Source organism: Amblyraja radiata, chromosome 5 (assembly GCF_010909765.2).
Source record: "Amblyraja radiata isolate CabotCenter1 chromosome 5, sAmbRad1.1.pri, whole genome shotgun sequence".
Classification (NCBI taxonomy): Eukaryota; Metazoa; Chordata; class Chondrichthyes; order Rajiformes; family Rajidae; genus Amblyraja; species Amblyraja radiata.
In genome coordinates, this window is record NC_045960.1 from 78,051,714 (window position 1) to 78,070,265 (window position 18,552).

The following is an 18,552-nucleotide window of genomic DNA, read 5'->3' on the forward strand; positions in this document are numbered from 1 at the left end:
GGTTATTGACAGAGACAGGAGTGGAGATTCTGACAAAGATCTTTGCAGCCTCTCCAGCCACAGATGAGGTTCTGGACGATTGGAGATCAACGAATGTTGTGCCATTGACTAAGAATGAGTGCAATGGGGATAATCCAGAATAACTATAGGGCTGCACTCGCAACGCTGGTAGAGAAACCATTGGGGAGGACTCTTCAGCATAGGATTTACTTCCATTTGGAAGAGAATAGGGCCTATCAGGGACTGGCTTTGTGGGGGGCAGGTCATGGCTTATAAACTTGCGTGAAGTTTTTGATTCAAGATTCAAGAGAGTTTATTGTCATGTCAGAACAACAGAATCTAATAGGCATAAATAAATGCAGAACAGATCAGTGTGACCATATACCAATGAAGATATATACAGTGGCTTGCAAAAGTATTCATACCCCTTGAACTTTTCCACTTTTTGTCACGTTACAACCACAAACGTAAATGTATTTTATTGGGATTTTATGTGATAGACCAACACAAAGTGGCGCATAATTGTGAAGTGGAAGGAAAATGATACATGGTTTTCAAATTTTTTTACAAATAAAAAACTGAAAAGTGTGGCGTGCAAAAGTATTCAACCCCCTTTACTCTGATACCCCTAAATAAAATCCAGTGCAACCAATTGCCTTCAGAAGTCACCTAATTAGTAAATAGAGTCCACGTGTGTGTAATCTAATCTCAGTATAAATACAGCTGTTCTGTGAAGGCCTCAGAGGTTTGTTAGAGAACATTAGTGAACAAACAGCATCATGAAACCCAAGGAACACACCAGACAGGTCAGGGATAAAGTTGTGGAGAAGTTTAATGCAGGGTTAGGTTATAAAAAAAGATCTCACAGAGCACTGTTCAATCCATCATCCGAAAATGGAAAGAGTATGGCACCACTGCAAACCTACCAAGACATGGCCGTCCACCTAAACTGACAGGCCGGGGAAGGAGAGCATTGATCAGAGAAGCAGCCAAGAGGCCCATGGTAACTCTGGAGGAGCTGCAAAGATCCACGGCTCAGGTGGGAGAATCTGTCCACAGGACAACTATTAGTCGTGCACTCCACAAATCGGGCCTTTATGGAAGAGTGGCAAGAAGAAAGCCATTGTTGAAAAAAAAGCCATAAGAAGTCCCGTTTACAGTTTGCCACAAGCCATGTGGTGGACACAGCAAACATGTGGAGGAAGGTGCTCTGGTCAGATGAGACCAAAATTGAAGTTTTTGGCCTAAATGCAAAACGCTATGTGTGGCGGAAAACTAACACTGCACATCACCCTGAACACATCATCCCCACTGTGAAACATGGTGGTGGCAGCATCATGCTGTGGACAGGGAAGCTGGTCAGAGTTGATGGGAAGATGGATGGAGCCAAATACAGGGCAATCTTGCAAGAAAACCTGTTAGAGTCTGCAAAAGACTTGAGACTGGGGCGGAGGTTCACCTTCCAGCAGGACAACGACCCTAAACATACAGCCAGAGCTACAATGGAATGGTTTAGATCAAAGCATATTCATGTGTTAGAATGGCCCAGTCAAAGTCCAGACCTAAATCCAATTGAGAATCTCTGGCAAGACTTGAAAATTGCTGTTCACAGACGCTCTCCATCCAATCTGACTGAGCTTGAGCTATTTTGCAAAGAAGAATGGGCAAAAATTTCAGTCTCTAGATGTGCAAAGCTGGTAGAGACATACCCCAAAAGACTTGCAGCTGTAATTGCAGCGAAAGGTGGTTCTACAAAGTATTGACTCAGGGGGGCTGAATACTTTTGCACGCCACACTTTTCAGTTTTTTATTTGTAAAAAAATTTGAAAACCATGTATCATTTTCCTTCCACTTCACAATTATGCACCACTTTGTGTTGGTCTATCACATAAAATCCCAATAAAATATATTTACGTTTGTGGTTGTAACGTGACAAAATGTGGAAAAGTTCAAGGGGTATGAAAACTTTTGCAAGCCACTGTATATACACATAAATAATCAGATAAAGTGCAATGGGCTATTAGTGTTCAGAGTTTTGTTTGAGTTGAGTTTAATAGCCTGATTGCTGTGGGGAAGCAGCTATTCCTGAACCTGGATGTTGCAGATTTCAGGCTCCCGTACCTTCTACCTGAAGGCAGCCGGGAGATGAGTAAGTGGCCAGGATGGTGTGGATCCTTGATGATGCTGGCAGCCTTTTTGAGGCAGCGACTGCGATAAATCCCCTCGAAGGTAGGGAGGTCAGAGCCGATGATGGACCGGGCAGTGTTTAGAACTTTTTGCAGTCATTTCTGCTCCTGGGCGCTCAAGTTGCCGAACCAATCCACGATGCAACCGGTCAGCATGCTCTCTACTGTGCACTTGTAGAAGTTGTCCTTGTAATATAGACTCACCGTAATCTTCTCAGGAAGTAGTGGCGCTGATGTGCTTTCTTTATAATTGCATCAGTGTTCTCGGACCAGGAGAGATCTTCAGAGATGTGCACGCCCAGGAATTTGAAGCTCTTGACCCTCTCCACCATCGACCCGTTGATATAAACGGGACTATGGGTCCCCATCCTACGCCTTCCAAAGTCCACAATTAATTCCTTGGTTTTGCTGGTGTTGGGAGCCAGGTTATTGTGCTGTCACCATTTGGTCAAACGGTCGATCTCACTTCTATACTCTGACTCATCTCCATCAGTGATATGTCCCACAAAAGTGGTGTCGTCAGCGAACTTGATGATGGAGTTCTCACTCTGTCTGGCTACGCAGTCATGAGCATAGAATTAGTACAGCAGGGGGCTGAGCACGCAGCCTTGAGGTGCTCCCGTGCTGATTGTTATCGTAGCTGACACATTTCCACCAATACGGACAGACTGTGGTCTGTGAATGAGGAAGTCGAGGATCCAATTGAGGTCGCGAGGAGTTCCCGCATTCTGGGAACTAGTCGCGGCCTCAGTATGGTTGCCGTAAATCTTTCAACATGTTGAAAAAAATTTCTGCGACCAAAAATTGGTCGGCATGGAGAAAATCGATAATCCTGTAATCGTAGGTGCAGTTGTAGTGGGGTCGCCATGTAGTTATGGGTAGTCAAGGTAATCGTAGGTAGTTTTAGTTAATTGCCTTTCCTGACCAGGCATATTCATTGGCTCATTGGCGCTAAAAAATGTAAGCACGGGTTTTCAGAACCAAGGATATCCGACCAGTAATGTTAAATGCCCACCAAACTTTACAGCTGTGTATCTCCGGCTTATTAAAAGTTGTCTGGCTTCTTAAAAGTGGCTCCACTCCTTCTCCCCCCTTCTTCCCCCCCCTTTTCCCCCTTCTCCCCTCTTCTCCCCTCCCCCCCCCCCACACCCCTCTTTTAAAGGACTTACCGTACACTGTGCTAGCCATCTTAACCTTCATGTTCATGCGGTGTGTGTCTGTATCACCTTGGCTTTGTACCGTGTGAATTTCAGACAGCTCCCCCGCTTTCCCTGGCCCCCGCCTTTGCAATGTGTTTGTGTGTGTTTCACTCTGACAGTCGCCGTTCCAGTTCCCGTTTTTTCAGGCGAGTGCTGCGAACTTGACGTGGAGATGAGTTCAGTGGGGCAGGAGCAGGCAGAAACGATGGGCCTGCCGGGACAGTCCTGCTTGTAGATTTTGGGGAGGAGATAGAAGTTGGGGAACAATAAGGTTGGAGGCTGTGGATGCCAGGTCGTGATGAGATCCGAAACAGTCTGGGAGATGCTGGGGGGTGGGGGGGGGGGGGGGGGGATTCCTTCAATTTTAAAAATGGAAAGGCTAACAAAGAATATCTTAGAAATTAATATATAATATCAGACTTAACTCAGAGCTCTCGTGGATTTTGAAGCAACAGCAACAAAGAGAAGCAGGAGAAAGCACTGATTGGCTCTAGCCCGAGTGGGAGGAGAGTTAGAAGTGAGTCACGGGGAAAACAGTTGAAAAGGAGAGGCAAAGCACAGGCAGACTTACCTCAGAGCTCCCGTGGATTTTGAAGCAACAGCAACAAAGAGAAGCAGGAGAAAGCACTGATTGGCTCTAGCCCGAGTGGGACGAGAGTTAGAAGTGAGTCAGAGGGGGGAAACTGAGTTTAAAACTGAGGAATTTGGTTTGTAAATTGGTAAATTAGGCAATTTATCAGTCAATATAAGCAGGACGGCTCTTAGGGAGCGGCAGTGAGGGAAGTGCCCTGTGAGGGAAGTGCCCTATGAGGGAAGTGCCCTGTGAGGGAAGTGCGAGTCTTTGGCTCGAGAGTCTTCGGCGAGGAGGCTATGCAAAACGCTGGAGAGGGAGAGATGAAAGAAGGAGATGTCAAGCAAGCTGATTCAGTGTGATGCTTGCAGTATGTGGGAGGTCAAGGACACTGCTGGTGCATCTGGCTGCTACAAATGTGAGAAGTGCATCCAGGTACAGCTCCTGAAGGACCGTGTTGGGGAACTTGAGAAGCAAGTGGATGACCTCAGGTTTGTCCGACAAACTGAGTCGTTCCTCGACAAGTCCTACAGTAAGATTGTTACACCTAAGGTACTGGAAGAGAGAAGGTAGGTGACGGTGAGAAAGGGAGGGAAACATGGAATGCAAACGTCCCCGGGTGTTGTACCTCTTGTGAACAGGTTCACCCACTTAGAAGCTGTTGGGACAGAAGACATTATCACACTGAGCGGCTGAGTGGCTTGCGAAACAAAAAGAGCTGTTGAGCCAAAACCAAAGAGGCCAACGTCAGGCAATGCCATTGTAGTTGGAGACTCCATTGTGAGAGGTACGGACAGGGGTTTCTGCAGGAACAGACGGTATTCGAGGATGGTGTGTTGCCTTCCTGGTGCCAGGATCCAGGATGTCACGGACATAGAAAATCCTCAAGGGCGAAGGTGAACAGCCGAAGGTGGTAGTGCATGTCGGCACAAACGATGTCGGAAAGAAGGGGATGAATATTCTGCAGCGTGACTTTAGAGAGCTCGGAAAAATGCTGAAAAGCAGGACATCCAGGGTTGTTATCTCCGGTTTGCTTCCAGTTCCTCATGCTGGCGAGAGCAGGAACAGGGAGATACGGGACCTGAATGGGTGGCTGAGGGCAGGGATTTAGATTCTTAGATCACTGGGATCTGTTTTGGAGTAAGGGGGAACTGTACAAAAGGGATGGATTGCATCTTAACAGGTGGGGGACCAGCATTCTGGCAGGCAGGTTTGCCACTGCTACACGGGTGGTTTTAAACTGAATAAGTGGGGTGGGGTGTCAAATGGGATAGTCGAGGATGGAGTTAAAGGGAAAGAGAGTAAAGGGATGGTTAATGACCCCAGAAAGGAAAGGAAGCTCACAAAGGGATAGGAGAGCATGGCCAAGTGAAATGTGAGATGCGTAAGAAATTAAAAGTATTGTATATGAATGCGCGAAGTATAAGAAGTAAAGTAGATGAGCTTGAGGCTCAGTTAGAGGTTGGTAGATATGACATTGTGGGGATTACTGAGACGTGGCTGCAGGAGGATCAGGCCTGGGAACTTAATATTCAGGGTTATACATCCTATAGAAAGGACAGGCAGGTGGGCAGAGGAGGGGGGTAGCTCTGCTGATGAGGGATGGAATTCAGTCCCTTGTGAGGGAAGTCATAGGGACTGACGAGGTAGAGTCACTGTGGATTGAGTTGAGGAATTGTAAAGGCAAGAAGACACTAATTGGTGTTATCTACAGACCCCCAAATAGTAGCCCGGATGTAGGGTGTACGTTGCAGCAGGAGTTAAAACTGGCATGTAACAAAGGTAATGCCACTGTGGTGACGGGGGATTTCAATATGCAGGTAGACTGGGAAAATCAGGTTGGTTCAGGACCCCAAGAAAGAGAGTTTGAAGAATGCCTCCGAGATGGATTCTTAGAGCAGCTTGTAATGGAGCCGACCAGAGAAAAGGCAATTCTGGATTTAGTGTTGTCCAATGAACCAGATATGATAAATGAACTCGAGGTAAAGGAACCGCTTGGAGGTAGTGATCATAATATGATTAGTTTTAATCTGCAATTTGAGAAGGAGAATGTTAAATCGGAAGTGTCAGTGATGCAGTTGAACAAAGGGAACTATGAAGGCATGAGAGAGGAGCTGGCCAAGGTAGACTGGAAAGGGATCCTAGCAGGATCCATCTGTCCCGTTCCGCCCATTGGCTGATTGCTTTTACCACATCAATTGCCAGAAGATCTATTTTATTTAAATGGAAAGATACCAATCCTCTGACCACACTCCATTGATACTCTGAAACAATATCATGTTTAAATTTAGGGGGAAAAAAATTGTGACATTGTTGAACTCTTGGTTAAATTTGATAGGACTTGGGGAAGATTTATTCAACATTTTCATACGTCATAAACTGTCCCCTCTCCAACTGTTATAATAAAAAAATTTACTGGTATACGGTGGAACGGACTTGACTACAAACAAGGACTTATTTTGTTGAAACTCTTTGCAGCCCAGATTCAGTTTTGCTTTTTTTTTTCCTTACTTTTTCTTCTTTAGTTTAGGGGGGTTTTGTTTTTTTTGTTTTTTCTCTTTGTTTCTCTTTTTTTTTCTTTTTATCTTTTTGTTTTTATTCATATGTTCTCTTTTAAACACTTAACTATATTTACATAGCGACTGAGAGGTCTATATTTAATATGTATGTTGACACTGGACTCATAATTTTTTTTAAAAGAGAGAAAATTAAAAAAAGATACAAAAAAAAATGTTTGTCATATTTCAGTAAAAATATCTTAAGACATTTACTGAATTCTGGGCATTGAACCCCATTTTGGGGGAGAGGCCTCTACATTCAGCTACCTCTACTCATCATCCTTCTCGAGGGTACGAGAGATTGGGTGACTGAGTGAGCACAGGGCCAATACGTTCCATAGTTTTGGCTCCAGTATTTGTTGTTAAATCCAGATTGCTGTCATTTAATGCCTATTTCTCTCTCTAACTCTTTTTGTTCTTGTGGCATTCGCCGACTGGTGCCCTTTTGTTCCACTTTAATTTGGTTTCCTTTTAATTACCTCACGAACATTGTCTTCATACATCATACATCATTCACTGGTATGCAATTGGTTGGAGCCTTTAAAAAATCCAGTCATTCAGGCCTTATCTCTGTTTTATTTGGTTCTATTTAATAGCTCATTTATCTTCAAATTTCTAGTTGTAAGGAAATGTTAAGCTGCTTTTTAACTTACAAACTTTGTTCTAACATTTAATATCATACGTTTAGAATTATAGAATTGCTATTTCTATTTTCAAATGAACAACATAGCTAAGGGAATAATTTCGAGTAAAACATTTAATGCCAGTTCTTAGGTCTTGACAGTGTTGTCAAAGCCAGAACCTTCCACCCTCTACCTCACCCACCTCTGACACAAACCAGGAATTTGCACCTCTGCATTACATTCTCTAATATAATGTTAAAATATCACCATCTGCTGCTCAGCCACTCTTATAGTTTGATCATTTTAATAGCAAAGTCAGTGTAGCATTGGTAATCTCGACGGTTACAATGATAAGACCAAAAATACTTGTGCCTATTAAGATTAAATTTAACAAGACTGCAATTACCAGCACAACAGTTAATTAATAGCAATTCTGGATGACCCATATTTACTCTTATTACTGAATGGATCATGCACCTTTAAATCAGATTCCATTAGCTTCCAGTTACTCTCCGTATTACCTGAAATACAAAGGAGATTTATTCTATCCAACCCAATGGGACATCTGTGACAAGTGTTGATTATAAATCCGCATTGTATTTGGCAAAAAGAAATTGTGCTGGTGCCTCCAATGCAAAATTCTCATTAATAATACAGATCTCAAGAGAAATATAAACGTTGTGAAATTATTTTGTGTTGATAAAAATGACTTGTTTTACAGAGAGATTTTAACTTAGAAGTTGAAATTTTTAAAATGCCATGTTTCATGGCTATGTTCTATATAGATTTAACAAAATGTTGTAAAATAAACAAAGGTAAACATAATGGAACTAGAAAAACAGTTTATCGTGCCTGTAGAAATCGAGAGGGACTGTGGATGTATTGTGCGCTTGCAGCTATGTTTTGTAATGGAAGCCCATGCAACAGTCACATACTAATCACATTGTCCAAAATAGTGTAATGCCTCTAATTATTAACTTGGAGACTTTAGATTATTCTTAAACATTTAATATCTGCCAGTAAGACTTGGTTTGAAAAAGCTTTAATGCTGGATGAGACCAATGCTAAGTCCATTCTCTTTCTTGGCTTTCATACATTGTTTTTATAAGGCAAATTCCTGAAAACCGCTAATAGTGTTTGTTTTTTCTATACTTAGTTCCACTCAACAATAGAACAGAGAACTATGCAGCATAGGAACAAGCCCTTCATTTCCCAATGTCTATGCCGAGCATCTTGCCAAGATAAACTATTCTCCTCTGCCTGCACATCATCCATATCCCCCCTTTTCCTGCATATCCATGTGCCTATCTAAAAACTTCAAACTTTAGATAACTTTGAGCAAAGAACTAGGAATTGAAAGGCAAACATTTTTAAACAGCATAGTATGTAGTTCGGTCAAAAAAACTTGAGATGGGTGAATAGAACTTGGAATTTAGGATATTTACTTTTGAGCTTAGGATATTTTCAAATTAATGGACTGTAGATATTGGTGACAAGGTGGACATAGAAGGTCTGGAAGCCAGTGTTGCATTAAGAAGTCTAAGTTGGGTGAAGAAGGAAAAAATGGAAAAGTGCCTCATTTTGATTATTGGTCAATCAAGAGAATTGCATCGTTTTCCTCAAAACTCCATCCGATCATAATTGAAGCTCAGTGACACAGCAGGTAGAGTTATTGCCTCACAGTTCCAGTGATCCAGGTTCAGTCCTGACCTCTAGTGCTGTCTGTGTGGAATTTGCATGTTCTCCCTGTGAGTGCATGTGTTTCTGTAGGTGCAGTGATATCCTCCCAAATCCCAAACGTGATCGGATTGATAAATTAATTGGTCGTTATCAATTGCCCCTAGTGCGTAAGCAACCGGTGTAATCCGAGGGGGAAAAAGGAGGGGAGGGAAAATCAGTGGTGGATTGGGATTGATTTGTGAGCAGGAGAAGACTCGATGAGATGAAATGTTTGCATTCGAGGTCATGTGGAAATATGGAATTGTCGTACGGAAACTGATAGATCTTGTTTTGTCCATGGACCTTTTTTCTTATCTCTTTACTACAAAGAAGGAAGTCAGTCAGCCTGGTCTATCCCAGCTTTCAGAGAGCAATTTCAACCTCCTCACCATTTCCCTGTAACCTCCCCTCTCTCATTTCACAACAGTACACATGTAGTTAGATGTAGCATTGAAATCTCAAATATGGGGTACGCTGCTGAAATGTGGTTGAAGTCTCTTAATTAAGAAATCTCTTCTCCCTCTAGAACAAGTGAAAAGGATAATGCTTGGATCAAGCTTGTTATTGCCATGTTGGGAAAGTGTGATCCTGATCAAAAAATTGCCACTGCAAATGAAATTCTTGACATCTGCCGTTCCCTTTATTCGACGAAGCACAAGCTACCAATTCAGGTAATTTTAGAATCATTTTTTAAAGTTTAATATGCACTGATTATATTGGAGCATGTCATACAAGACAGCTCTGTTAGTGGGAAGCAGTTGGAAATTTAATCAGAATCTACTAACAGCATTACATTTGTATTAAAGACATACATTTTAATTTCCTGTAGAATCAGAATTTTCATGAGTTCCAAAATGGTATATTGCTATTTAGAACAGATCTGACAGCTCAAAGCTCCGAAACCATGAGTTTTGTTTGGCATCAAAAGCAGCAACGTGTATCAGTATGATCTGTAACCTTGTGGCCCACCTCTATCCTCATTCTGCCACACTTATGAATGAGGAATGCAAAAGCTCATACCAGGCACACCCAAAAATGAGGGTCAATGCAGTGAAGCCACCGCCATGTTTTTGCCACTAGATTCAATCTAAATTGCCTTGAAGCCTCTATGCAATCTCCCCTTAATTCATAATCCCACTCACTTTGTCAACAATAAACTTTGAAATATTACATTTAACTTGCTCATCCAAATCACTGATATACAAGATGAATAGTTGAGGGCTGAGCATTAATCCCAGAACTATGCCACAACTATACCCATCATCCTGAATATTTTATTTCAACTCTCTGCTTCCCTTTCAAAAGCCTCTAGCATTTTCACCATCACTTAGGTTCACCAGTCTGTAGTTTACTATTTTCTCTCTTTCTATTTTAAATAATGGGGTTACATTTGAAACAAACCAATCTGGAGGAGCCAATCTCCAATCTGTGGAACATTGGAATATAATAACCAATGTATCCGCTATTACCACAGCTATCACCTTTAGAATTCTTTGCTGAAGCAAAGCAAGTATTTCATTGTCCTATCCGAGACATGACAATAAACTCTCTTGAACTTGAACTTGAATTCAATAATCAAGTTTGGCCTCCAATACCATTAATTTCTGCAGCTCTTTTCTCAATGCTATTCATTTCCTTTAATGTCCATTGGTTCCATAACATTTCTGGAAGGTTACCTGCATCCTTTTCTATAACAACACACCTAAAGTATTTATTTGGAGATGCAGGGAACTGCAGATGCTGGAATCTTGTATAGAACATAATGCTGGAGTAACTCAGCGAGTCAGACAGCATCTCTAGAGGATATGGATAGGCAACGTTTTGGGGCAGGAACGTTCTTCAGACTAATTGTAATGGGGAGAAAACTGGAAAAGAAGTGGGAGTGGCAAGTCATAGATGGGTACAGTTGAGGGGGGATATGAATGCCAGATGGGTGGACAAAAGAAATAGATGACAGGAATACAAGAAGACAAAAGGCTGTTAGATGAGGAGAGAAGAGGAGTGAAATGTAAAGCCGGAGGGGATACAGTTGGAAGGGAATGGAAGGCATTAAAGGGAAGAAATAGTGTGAGGAAAGAGGGTGGGAAATGGGAGGGGCAACATAAAATTGGAGAATTCAGTGTTCATACCATTGGTTGCATGCTACCCAAACAGAATATAAGATGCTGTTTCGCAAGGTGGCATGTGAGCTCACTGCCAATGGGGAATGCCCAGGACAGAGGTCAGTATGGGGAAGGGGTGTTAAAATGTTTAGCAACCAGGAGATACAGCAGGTCTTCGCGGACCAAGCACAAATGTGTCTACAAAACAGTCACCTGGTCTACAGATGTCTTTATAATGTAAAGAAGGCCACATCGGAACACTGGATACAGTAGATGAGGTTGGAGGAGGTGCATGTGAACTTCTGTCTCACCTGGAAGATTTTCTGGGCTCCTGAATAGAAATGAGGGTGGCGATGGAGGGAGAGATGTTACATCATCTGTGGTTACAGGGGAATGTACCTGGAAAGGCTGCAGTTTGGGTAGGAAGGGATTGCAGAGGGTGGGTAGTGAATATAGCCAATGAACTGGCCTCAACTACCTTCTGTGGCAGAGAATTCCACAGATTCACCACTCTCTGTGTGAAAAATGTTTTTCTCATCTCGGTCCTAAAATACCGATTATCCTTAAACTCTGATCCCTTGTTCTGGACTTCCCCAACATCGGGAACAATCTTCCTGCATCTAGCCTGTCCAACCCCTTAAGAATTTTGTACGTTTCTATAAGATCCCCCCTCAATCTTCTAAATTCTAACGAGTACAAGCTGAGTCTATCCAGTCTTTCTTCATATGAAAGTCCTGCCATCCCAGGAATCAGTCTGGTGAACCTTCTCTGTACTCCATGGCAAGAATGTCTTTCCTCAGATTAGGAGACCAAAACTGTACACAATTCTCCAGGTGTGGTCTCACCATGGCCCTGTACAACTGCAGTAGAACATCCCTGCTCCTATACTGAAATCATTTTGCTATGAATGCCAACATACCATTCGCTTTCTTCACTGCCTGCTGCACCTGCATGCCTACTTTCAATGACTGGTGTACCATGACACCCAGGTCTCGTTGCATCTCCCCTTTTCCTAATCGGCCACCATTCAGATAATAGTCTACTTTCCAGTTTTTGCCAACAAAGTGGATAACCTCACATTTATCCACATTATACTGCATCTGCCATGCATTTGCCCACTCACCCAGCCTATCCAAGTCACCTTGCAGCCTCATCCGCTGTCATCCGTGTGTCATCCGCAAGCTTGGAGATGTTGCATTCAATTCCCTCGTCCAATGATGTTGTAGTGCAGAGGGATCTAGGAGTACAAGTGGTGTCACGGGTAGATAGGGTGGTGAAGAGGTGTTTTGGCACGCTAGCAGCCTTCATCAGTCAGGGAACTCAGTATAGAAATTTGGACCCTTTTACAGTTGTACAAGACATTGGTGAGGCTGCACTTGGCTTCTTGTGCCTAATTTTGGCCACCCTGCTTGAGGAAAGAGACCATTATGCTGGAAAGTGTGGAGAGTAGGATGTTGCCAGGACCTGAGGGCCTGAACTATTGAGAGAGTTTGGGAGGACTTTGCCGAATGGCACAAGTTATAATTGCGTAATTTCTAGGTCTCATGTGCCAGCCCATTTTAATTTCCAATTAAAGTCCTTTTGCTGGTCTACAAATTCCTCCCTTGACTTTTAGCTGTGCTGAGGTCACTAAATTACCTGATTCCCATCCAAAAGGCAAATCATGCTTGCTGGAAATCTCCATGACGGTATGGTCAGTTGAATGGGCCAAAGCAAGTCCTATCGACAATCCTTCTGGAAGAATTGTTGACAAGTTCTGTGTTGAAGCTGTTTGTGTTTTTTAATATGCCTGAATATATTAAAAATGCTGACAAATTAAAAATCAAATTGGCTCTTTACAAAGTTTAAAAATAAAATGTTAAAAAGTAAATCGCCCAGTAAACAAGTTTTAAATAATTAAAAAGAACATCCAGACAAGGAGAAATGTATGTGTTTTTATGTAATCATTTCTACTTGGATGAAGAGGATATACTAACCTAGCACATATTCTGTTGACAGTTTATTTAATGTAAGAACTAGATTATGCAAGGTTTGTGTTCTGTCATTGAGCTCCTTGTGGATTTCAGTGGTGGATATCACCAGCAAATCAGTCAGGACTTCTCCATTGTTGTAAGTGCCCAGTGTGCTCTGGTACTTGCTGGGTAGCTGAATCGCGTCAGTTTGCCAAGGAACTGCTGACATTTCTCAGCAAGTTCCAGACTGCTGTTTCACCCCAGGCAACATTTAATGGGGAGTAAGTAGTCTTGCTCACCACCACTGTGCATCCTTGTGTCCTATGACCTTGGCCTCCCTAGCAGCCCTACTCACTTTTCCCTCCTGTGACCCATTCACTTCCCACATCTTGTCGCCCTTTTTCTTAAAGCTTAAAAAAAATCATTGGATTAATAGCAAATCGAGCAGCTACCTAACAACTTCCCAAAACCCCACTACCTCTTCGACTCTCATTTTATCGGCAACAGATTTGTTTTGAGGATTAATTTACAACTTGATTGCTGTTCTGTCTTAGGATATATGAATGCAACTATTTAATATATGTAGATGGGTTTTTTTTTTTTGGTGCTCATCAAAATGATGCCAGGAAAGAAACTATTCCCATTTTAGGAAAGTATTCCTTGGGCCAGATAAATCGGTTGTGGCCAGATGCAGAGTTAAGCTCCATTATGTGATTTGCTTTCTTAAATTCTCAAACCAATTAGTAACAAATTGGACAGAGATCTTTGAAACCTATTTCACGTTGGACTTGTGAAAACAGTGGAGACTTTCATCCTGTGTGTCTCGTTTGCATTTGAACCCAATTCACAAATCAGAAAAGCCTGTGTCAAATCTGCTGTGCTATTCCCTACTAATGACTTTTATTACAAATCCTACTGTTTTTCAAAGCATTGTGTGAGCATTTTCAGAGTAAAGAGAGACTTCAGTCAATCCATTTTTTTAATAGAGGAAAATAATGAATCATTATTATAAGATTGCTGGATTATTCATGATTTACTTTAAGGGCAAGATTACTGAACTCATTAATTAACTTATTATAAGCCAACCTATTTTTTTTTAAATCAATAAGTAATGATCACAAAGCTAAACACTAACACCTCATTTTGTAGTTCCGTCCATTGTCCATTTCATAAAATATGGAGAAAGTGAAGAGAGGCAGTTTGACACCCTGCATGTGTTTGTGTTTCTTTTCAATCGGAATATTATTTAATTACAATGTCTACATTTATTTAACTAAAGACCTTGTGTGTTCCTATGCAGTATGTGAAGAAAATTTGTATTCTGCTCCTGGAACAATCCATACTGCTGCCAGCATTAAAGCTTGGAATAGAAACTGATAACCACGAGCTGCAGATACTAGCAATGGAACGGATAAAAGCAGTTGATCAGGTAAGGATATTCAATTCTAAATCTTTGAAATCTCATTCATGGTAATGAACTAAATGTTTTATCTAAAACTTCAGATATAAATGCAAAGATGAAATTGCTCAATGAATTCACTTATAATATATGTATTCAAAAATTTAAATTTAAATTGCAGAAATGTATCTGCATAAATCCATCCAATCCATTCTATTGTCCTGGTTCTGTTCCTGAATGGTAACCCAAATTAAATAACTAAACATTACAGTGGCACAAGATGATTGGGGAAAAAAATAGTTTGTCCTCTTGGATAATGACTAAAATAATTGAATTTCTGCAATAAATGCCAGCATGCTTTGTGCAATCAAGACTTGTTTGGAGATTAGGCCAGATTTAGTGCGTAATTTGATCCTTCAATTTGCTTTTCACTATAAAGATTGAATGTGGTGTGAGAGTTATTACCATTTTACTATAGTTTTAAAATGCTTTTTTCAGTTACAAATAGGATTTATCCAGCACCATGGTTTAAAAATAGCTAGCCATTAACTGGTTCAGTTGGCTTTGGTGTCGATTAGAAGGCTACTAGTTTATCATTGATTACCATCAACAAAGCAGCTCGCTAAAAGCCTGTTCTCCTATTATATGGAGATTGCTTGCTGGGTCATTGTACAGAATAATACAGGAAGTATAAGGCAATATCAAGTTCAGCTAACTTGAATTGATCCTTCCAGAGGCAATAGAAGGGCTGCTGTAGATTGCACAGTCCTAGATTGAAAAATGGATTGTGCTAATGAAAGGGCCCGTAAGCAATTGGAGAATGTGCCTGCTGAGATCATTAAAGCAAAATTGAGATTCATCACAATACAGAGATGAAGGGCTGTGAACTATTTCAAAGGGACAAAAACAATTGCAAATACCACACCTGTGAAGTTGACATTGTCATTTGATGAAGAGACATGAACATTGTTCTTAGTCGAATTACTTGTTCTTATTTTATATAGGTTACCTATTCAAAGTAGTTAACAATATGTTTTTAATTGTGTAGCGTATATGTTGCCATTGATCAAAAATGCTAATACAAACATTGCCTCTCTGGGTGAACTTATTGCAGCATTTGTACTTTCATTTCGGCCTTTAGGCGATGTTGGTGTAATCAATGTTAAAATGCATTGCGTGTAGGAAGCAACTGGCCACACTCAATATCATGTTCAGATGTTGGTGCATTATTATAAGAGATATCTTTAAAATGAAAGATTTAAATGAATCATTTTGAAATGTATATCTAAAGCCCACCTAGCCTGTTTTAATTACAGATGAAACAGTTGCATTACACCTATCATCCAACAGAGATACTGCACTGGGCCTAATTCCCCATGTCTTTGGAAATCTGACAGTATTCCAAGAGTGACTGAGTAAAATAATAGTTTATTTCACAGTTTGTGCCGTTGCAGATCTCAACTTGCACAAAACAGATGACACACCATCTAAAGGCCGAATTGAATGTACAAATGGTGTAGTAGGTTCAGTCACAGAGGTAATGTTTGCATGAACATTTTCAACCAATGGCAATTTGCAGGATATACTGAATTGGAGAAAAGCTAGTTACCTACTTTCAGTAGATAACCGTTGAAAAATATAATGAGATGTTCTAAGAACAAAGTGTATAAAACTCCAGCATTTAAAACTGTAACATTTCAGAGCACATTTTCCATTCAATGCATGGGCCGCGGAACCGGGGGTCTGCAGCCCCCACACTTTTTTGGCTAGACATGTTTCAATGTCTCCGGCTTTGGACGAGACGCTGCTGTGCTCTGAGTAACCTGGTCGTGGGTGTTGGAGATCCGGGGAGGAGGGAGGGATGGAAGCAGAAGCAGCGGCGGGGGCAGATGCGAATGGGGAGCCGGGGCTGGCGAGTGTTTGCCGGGCAGTTCCGGCCATGGAGCAACCTCAGTGCAAGAGTCCCGGGCCGTCGGAGGCGTCGGAAGCGTTGCGCTGCAGCCGTGAAGGTTTCTGCGCCAAATTCGCCCTGGTGACTGGCATGGACCAGGCTGTGGCTAGGTGCATCCTGGAGGACAACCAATGGCTGCTGGAAGTAGGTACCAAGCATTGGGTAGAAGCGGTGGAAGATAGTGGCCTTGATTGCATTCATCGAAACCGGGTGGACCACGTGTAGGTTGCAATCTCCCACCCCTTTCATTTACATGACATTGCTGTGTCCCAACATTATGGAGACAATAGGTGCATGATTAGGTCATTCGGCCCTTGAGCCAGCGCTGCCCTTCAATGTGATCATGGCTGATCACCCCCAATCAGTACCCTGTTCCTAATAGACAGTAGACAATAAGTGCATGCCCTGAAATTGGGGGACTGTATAAACTGTAATTTTGACATGGTGATACCAAAATATATTAAAATGACCTTTATTAATATCTGACAATGTGCACTTTAACTACATGTGATTTTTTTTTTCTATTACAAATCTCAAATTGTGGAGTACAGAGGTAAATAAATAAACGATGGGTCTTTGTCCCAAACATTATGGAGGGCACTGTACATCACTGCCTTGCCACACAATGGTCAGATATCCGTGGTGTTGTTGGCATCGTGGATTTACATCCTCCTTGCCCACTGGTTATTGTTTCTGCTTCCATCACTCGTAAGCTGTCCTTTTCCAGTATCTTGGACACGTTATAGTTTTTGCTGCATTGCTCTGAAACAATATTGAAAGTTCACTCTCAACAACTCATGCAGAACTCCTATGATTTTTTGTTTTGTTAAAGGAAAGTGAACAAAAGAACATGGCTGTAAAATTAAATAGGAAAGAATTTGGACATTTGTATGTGGTTGAAAGAAAGGGGGTTCTGGTGATATGGGAAATCAAATTAATTGGATTAAGATTAAATGTTGTTAACACTATCCTTTATTGGTTGTCCCTTAACATTGACGACTGCATTGGGACTACCTCCTACATCCATGCATAACTTACAGACTTCATTAACTTCACTACTAATTTCCATCCTGCACTTAAATTCACTTGGACCATCTCCGACATCTCCCTATTGTTTCTCGTTCTCACCGGCTCCATCACAGGAGATAGACTATCAACTGACATATATTATAAACGTATTGACTCCCACAGTTATCTCGACTACACCTCTTCCCACCCTCCTTCCTGCAATGACTCTATCCTCTACTCCCAATTCCTCCGTCTATGCTGCATCTGTGCCCAAGATGAGGTGTTCCATACTAGGACATCCAAGATGTCCTCATTCTTTAGGGAACGGGTGTTCCCCTCTTCCATCATGGATGAAGCACTCACATGTGTCTCCTCGGTAACCCGCAGTTCCGCTCTTGCTCTCCTTCCACCCCAGTCGCCACGGGGATGGAGTCCCCCTAGTCCTCACCTTTCACCCCATCAGCTGTCGCATACAGCACATATTTAGCTGACATTTTCGTCACCTCGAAGGGGATCCAACCACTAGCTGCATTTTCCCATCTCCACCCCTTTACGTTTTCTACAGAGACCGTTCCCTCCACAACCCCCTCGTTAACTCATCCATTCCCTCCCAAACCAATCCCTCCCCTGGAACTTTGCCCTGCAACCACAGAAGATGCAACACCTGTCCCTATACACTGACCTTTCCGTCATAGACCTCCTCCACTGTCGGAGAGGCCCAACGCAAATTGGAGGAACAGCATCTCATATTTAGCTTGGGCAGCTTACATCCCAATGGTATGAATATTGACTTCAACTTCAAGTAACCCTTGCTCTCTCACTCTCACACTCACACTCACACTCTTTCTCTCTCTCTCTCTCTCTCTCTCTCTCCCTCCCTCTCTCTCTCTCTCTCTCTCTCTCTCTCACACACACACTCTCGCACTCTCTCTCGCACTCTCTCTCACATTCTCTCACATTCTCCATCCCTCCCGCACCCTAGTTCTCCGATCTGACTGACCTCCTGATTAAACTTTACATTATTTGCCTTGTTGTTCACTTCCCCTAGCTAATAATGCTGTTCAACATTTTCTTTGATCTCCATCCCCTTTGATCTCATGTTTTTCACTTTACCCTTTACCCTTCCATATCTCTTGTTTCTCCCCCCCCCCCCCCCCCCCCCCCCTGACCTGAAACGTCATGCATTCCTTCTATCCAGTGATGCTACGTCCCGCTAAGTTACTCAATTCAATTCAATTCAATTCAATTTATTGTCATTTGGACCCCTTGAGGTCCAAACGAAAT

The 18,552-nt window shown here is 42.0% G+C and overlaps 1 protein-coding gene across 1 annotated transcript in view; it reads left to right on the forward strand.

Annotated features, from left to right (window-relative positions):
- Positions 1 to 18,552, forward strand: part of nbas (NBAS subunit of NRZ tethering complex) — a 267,026-nt gene that overhangs the window by 242,489 nt on the left and 5,985 nt on the right. Inside the window, exons 50-51 of the mRNA XM_033021570.1 lie at positions 9,383 to 9,527; positions 14,211 to 14,339. Coding sequence (XP_032877461.1) covers positions 9,383 to 9,527; positions 14,211 to 14,339 — 274 coding nt within the window. The remainder of the gene's footprint in view (positions 1 to 9,382; positions 9,528 to 14,210; positions 14,340 to 18,552) is intronic.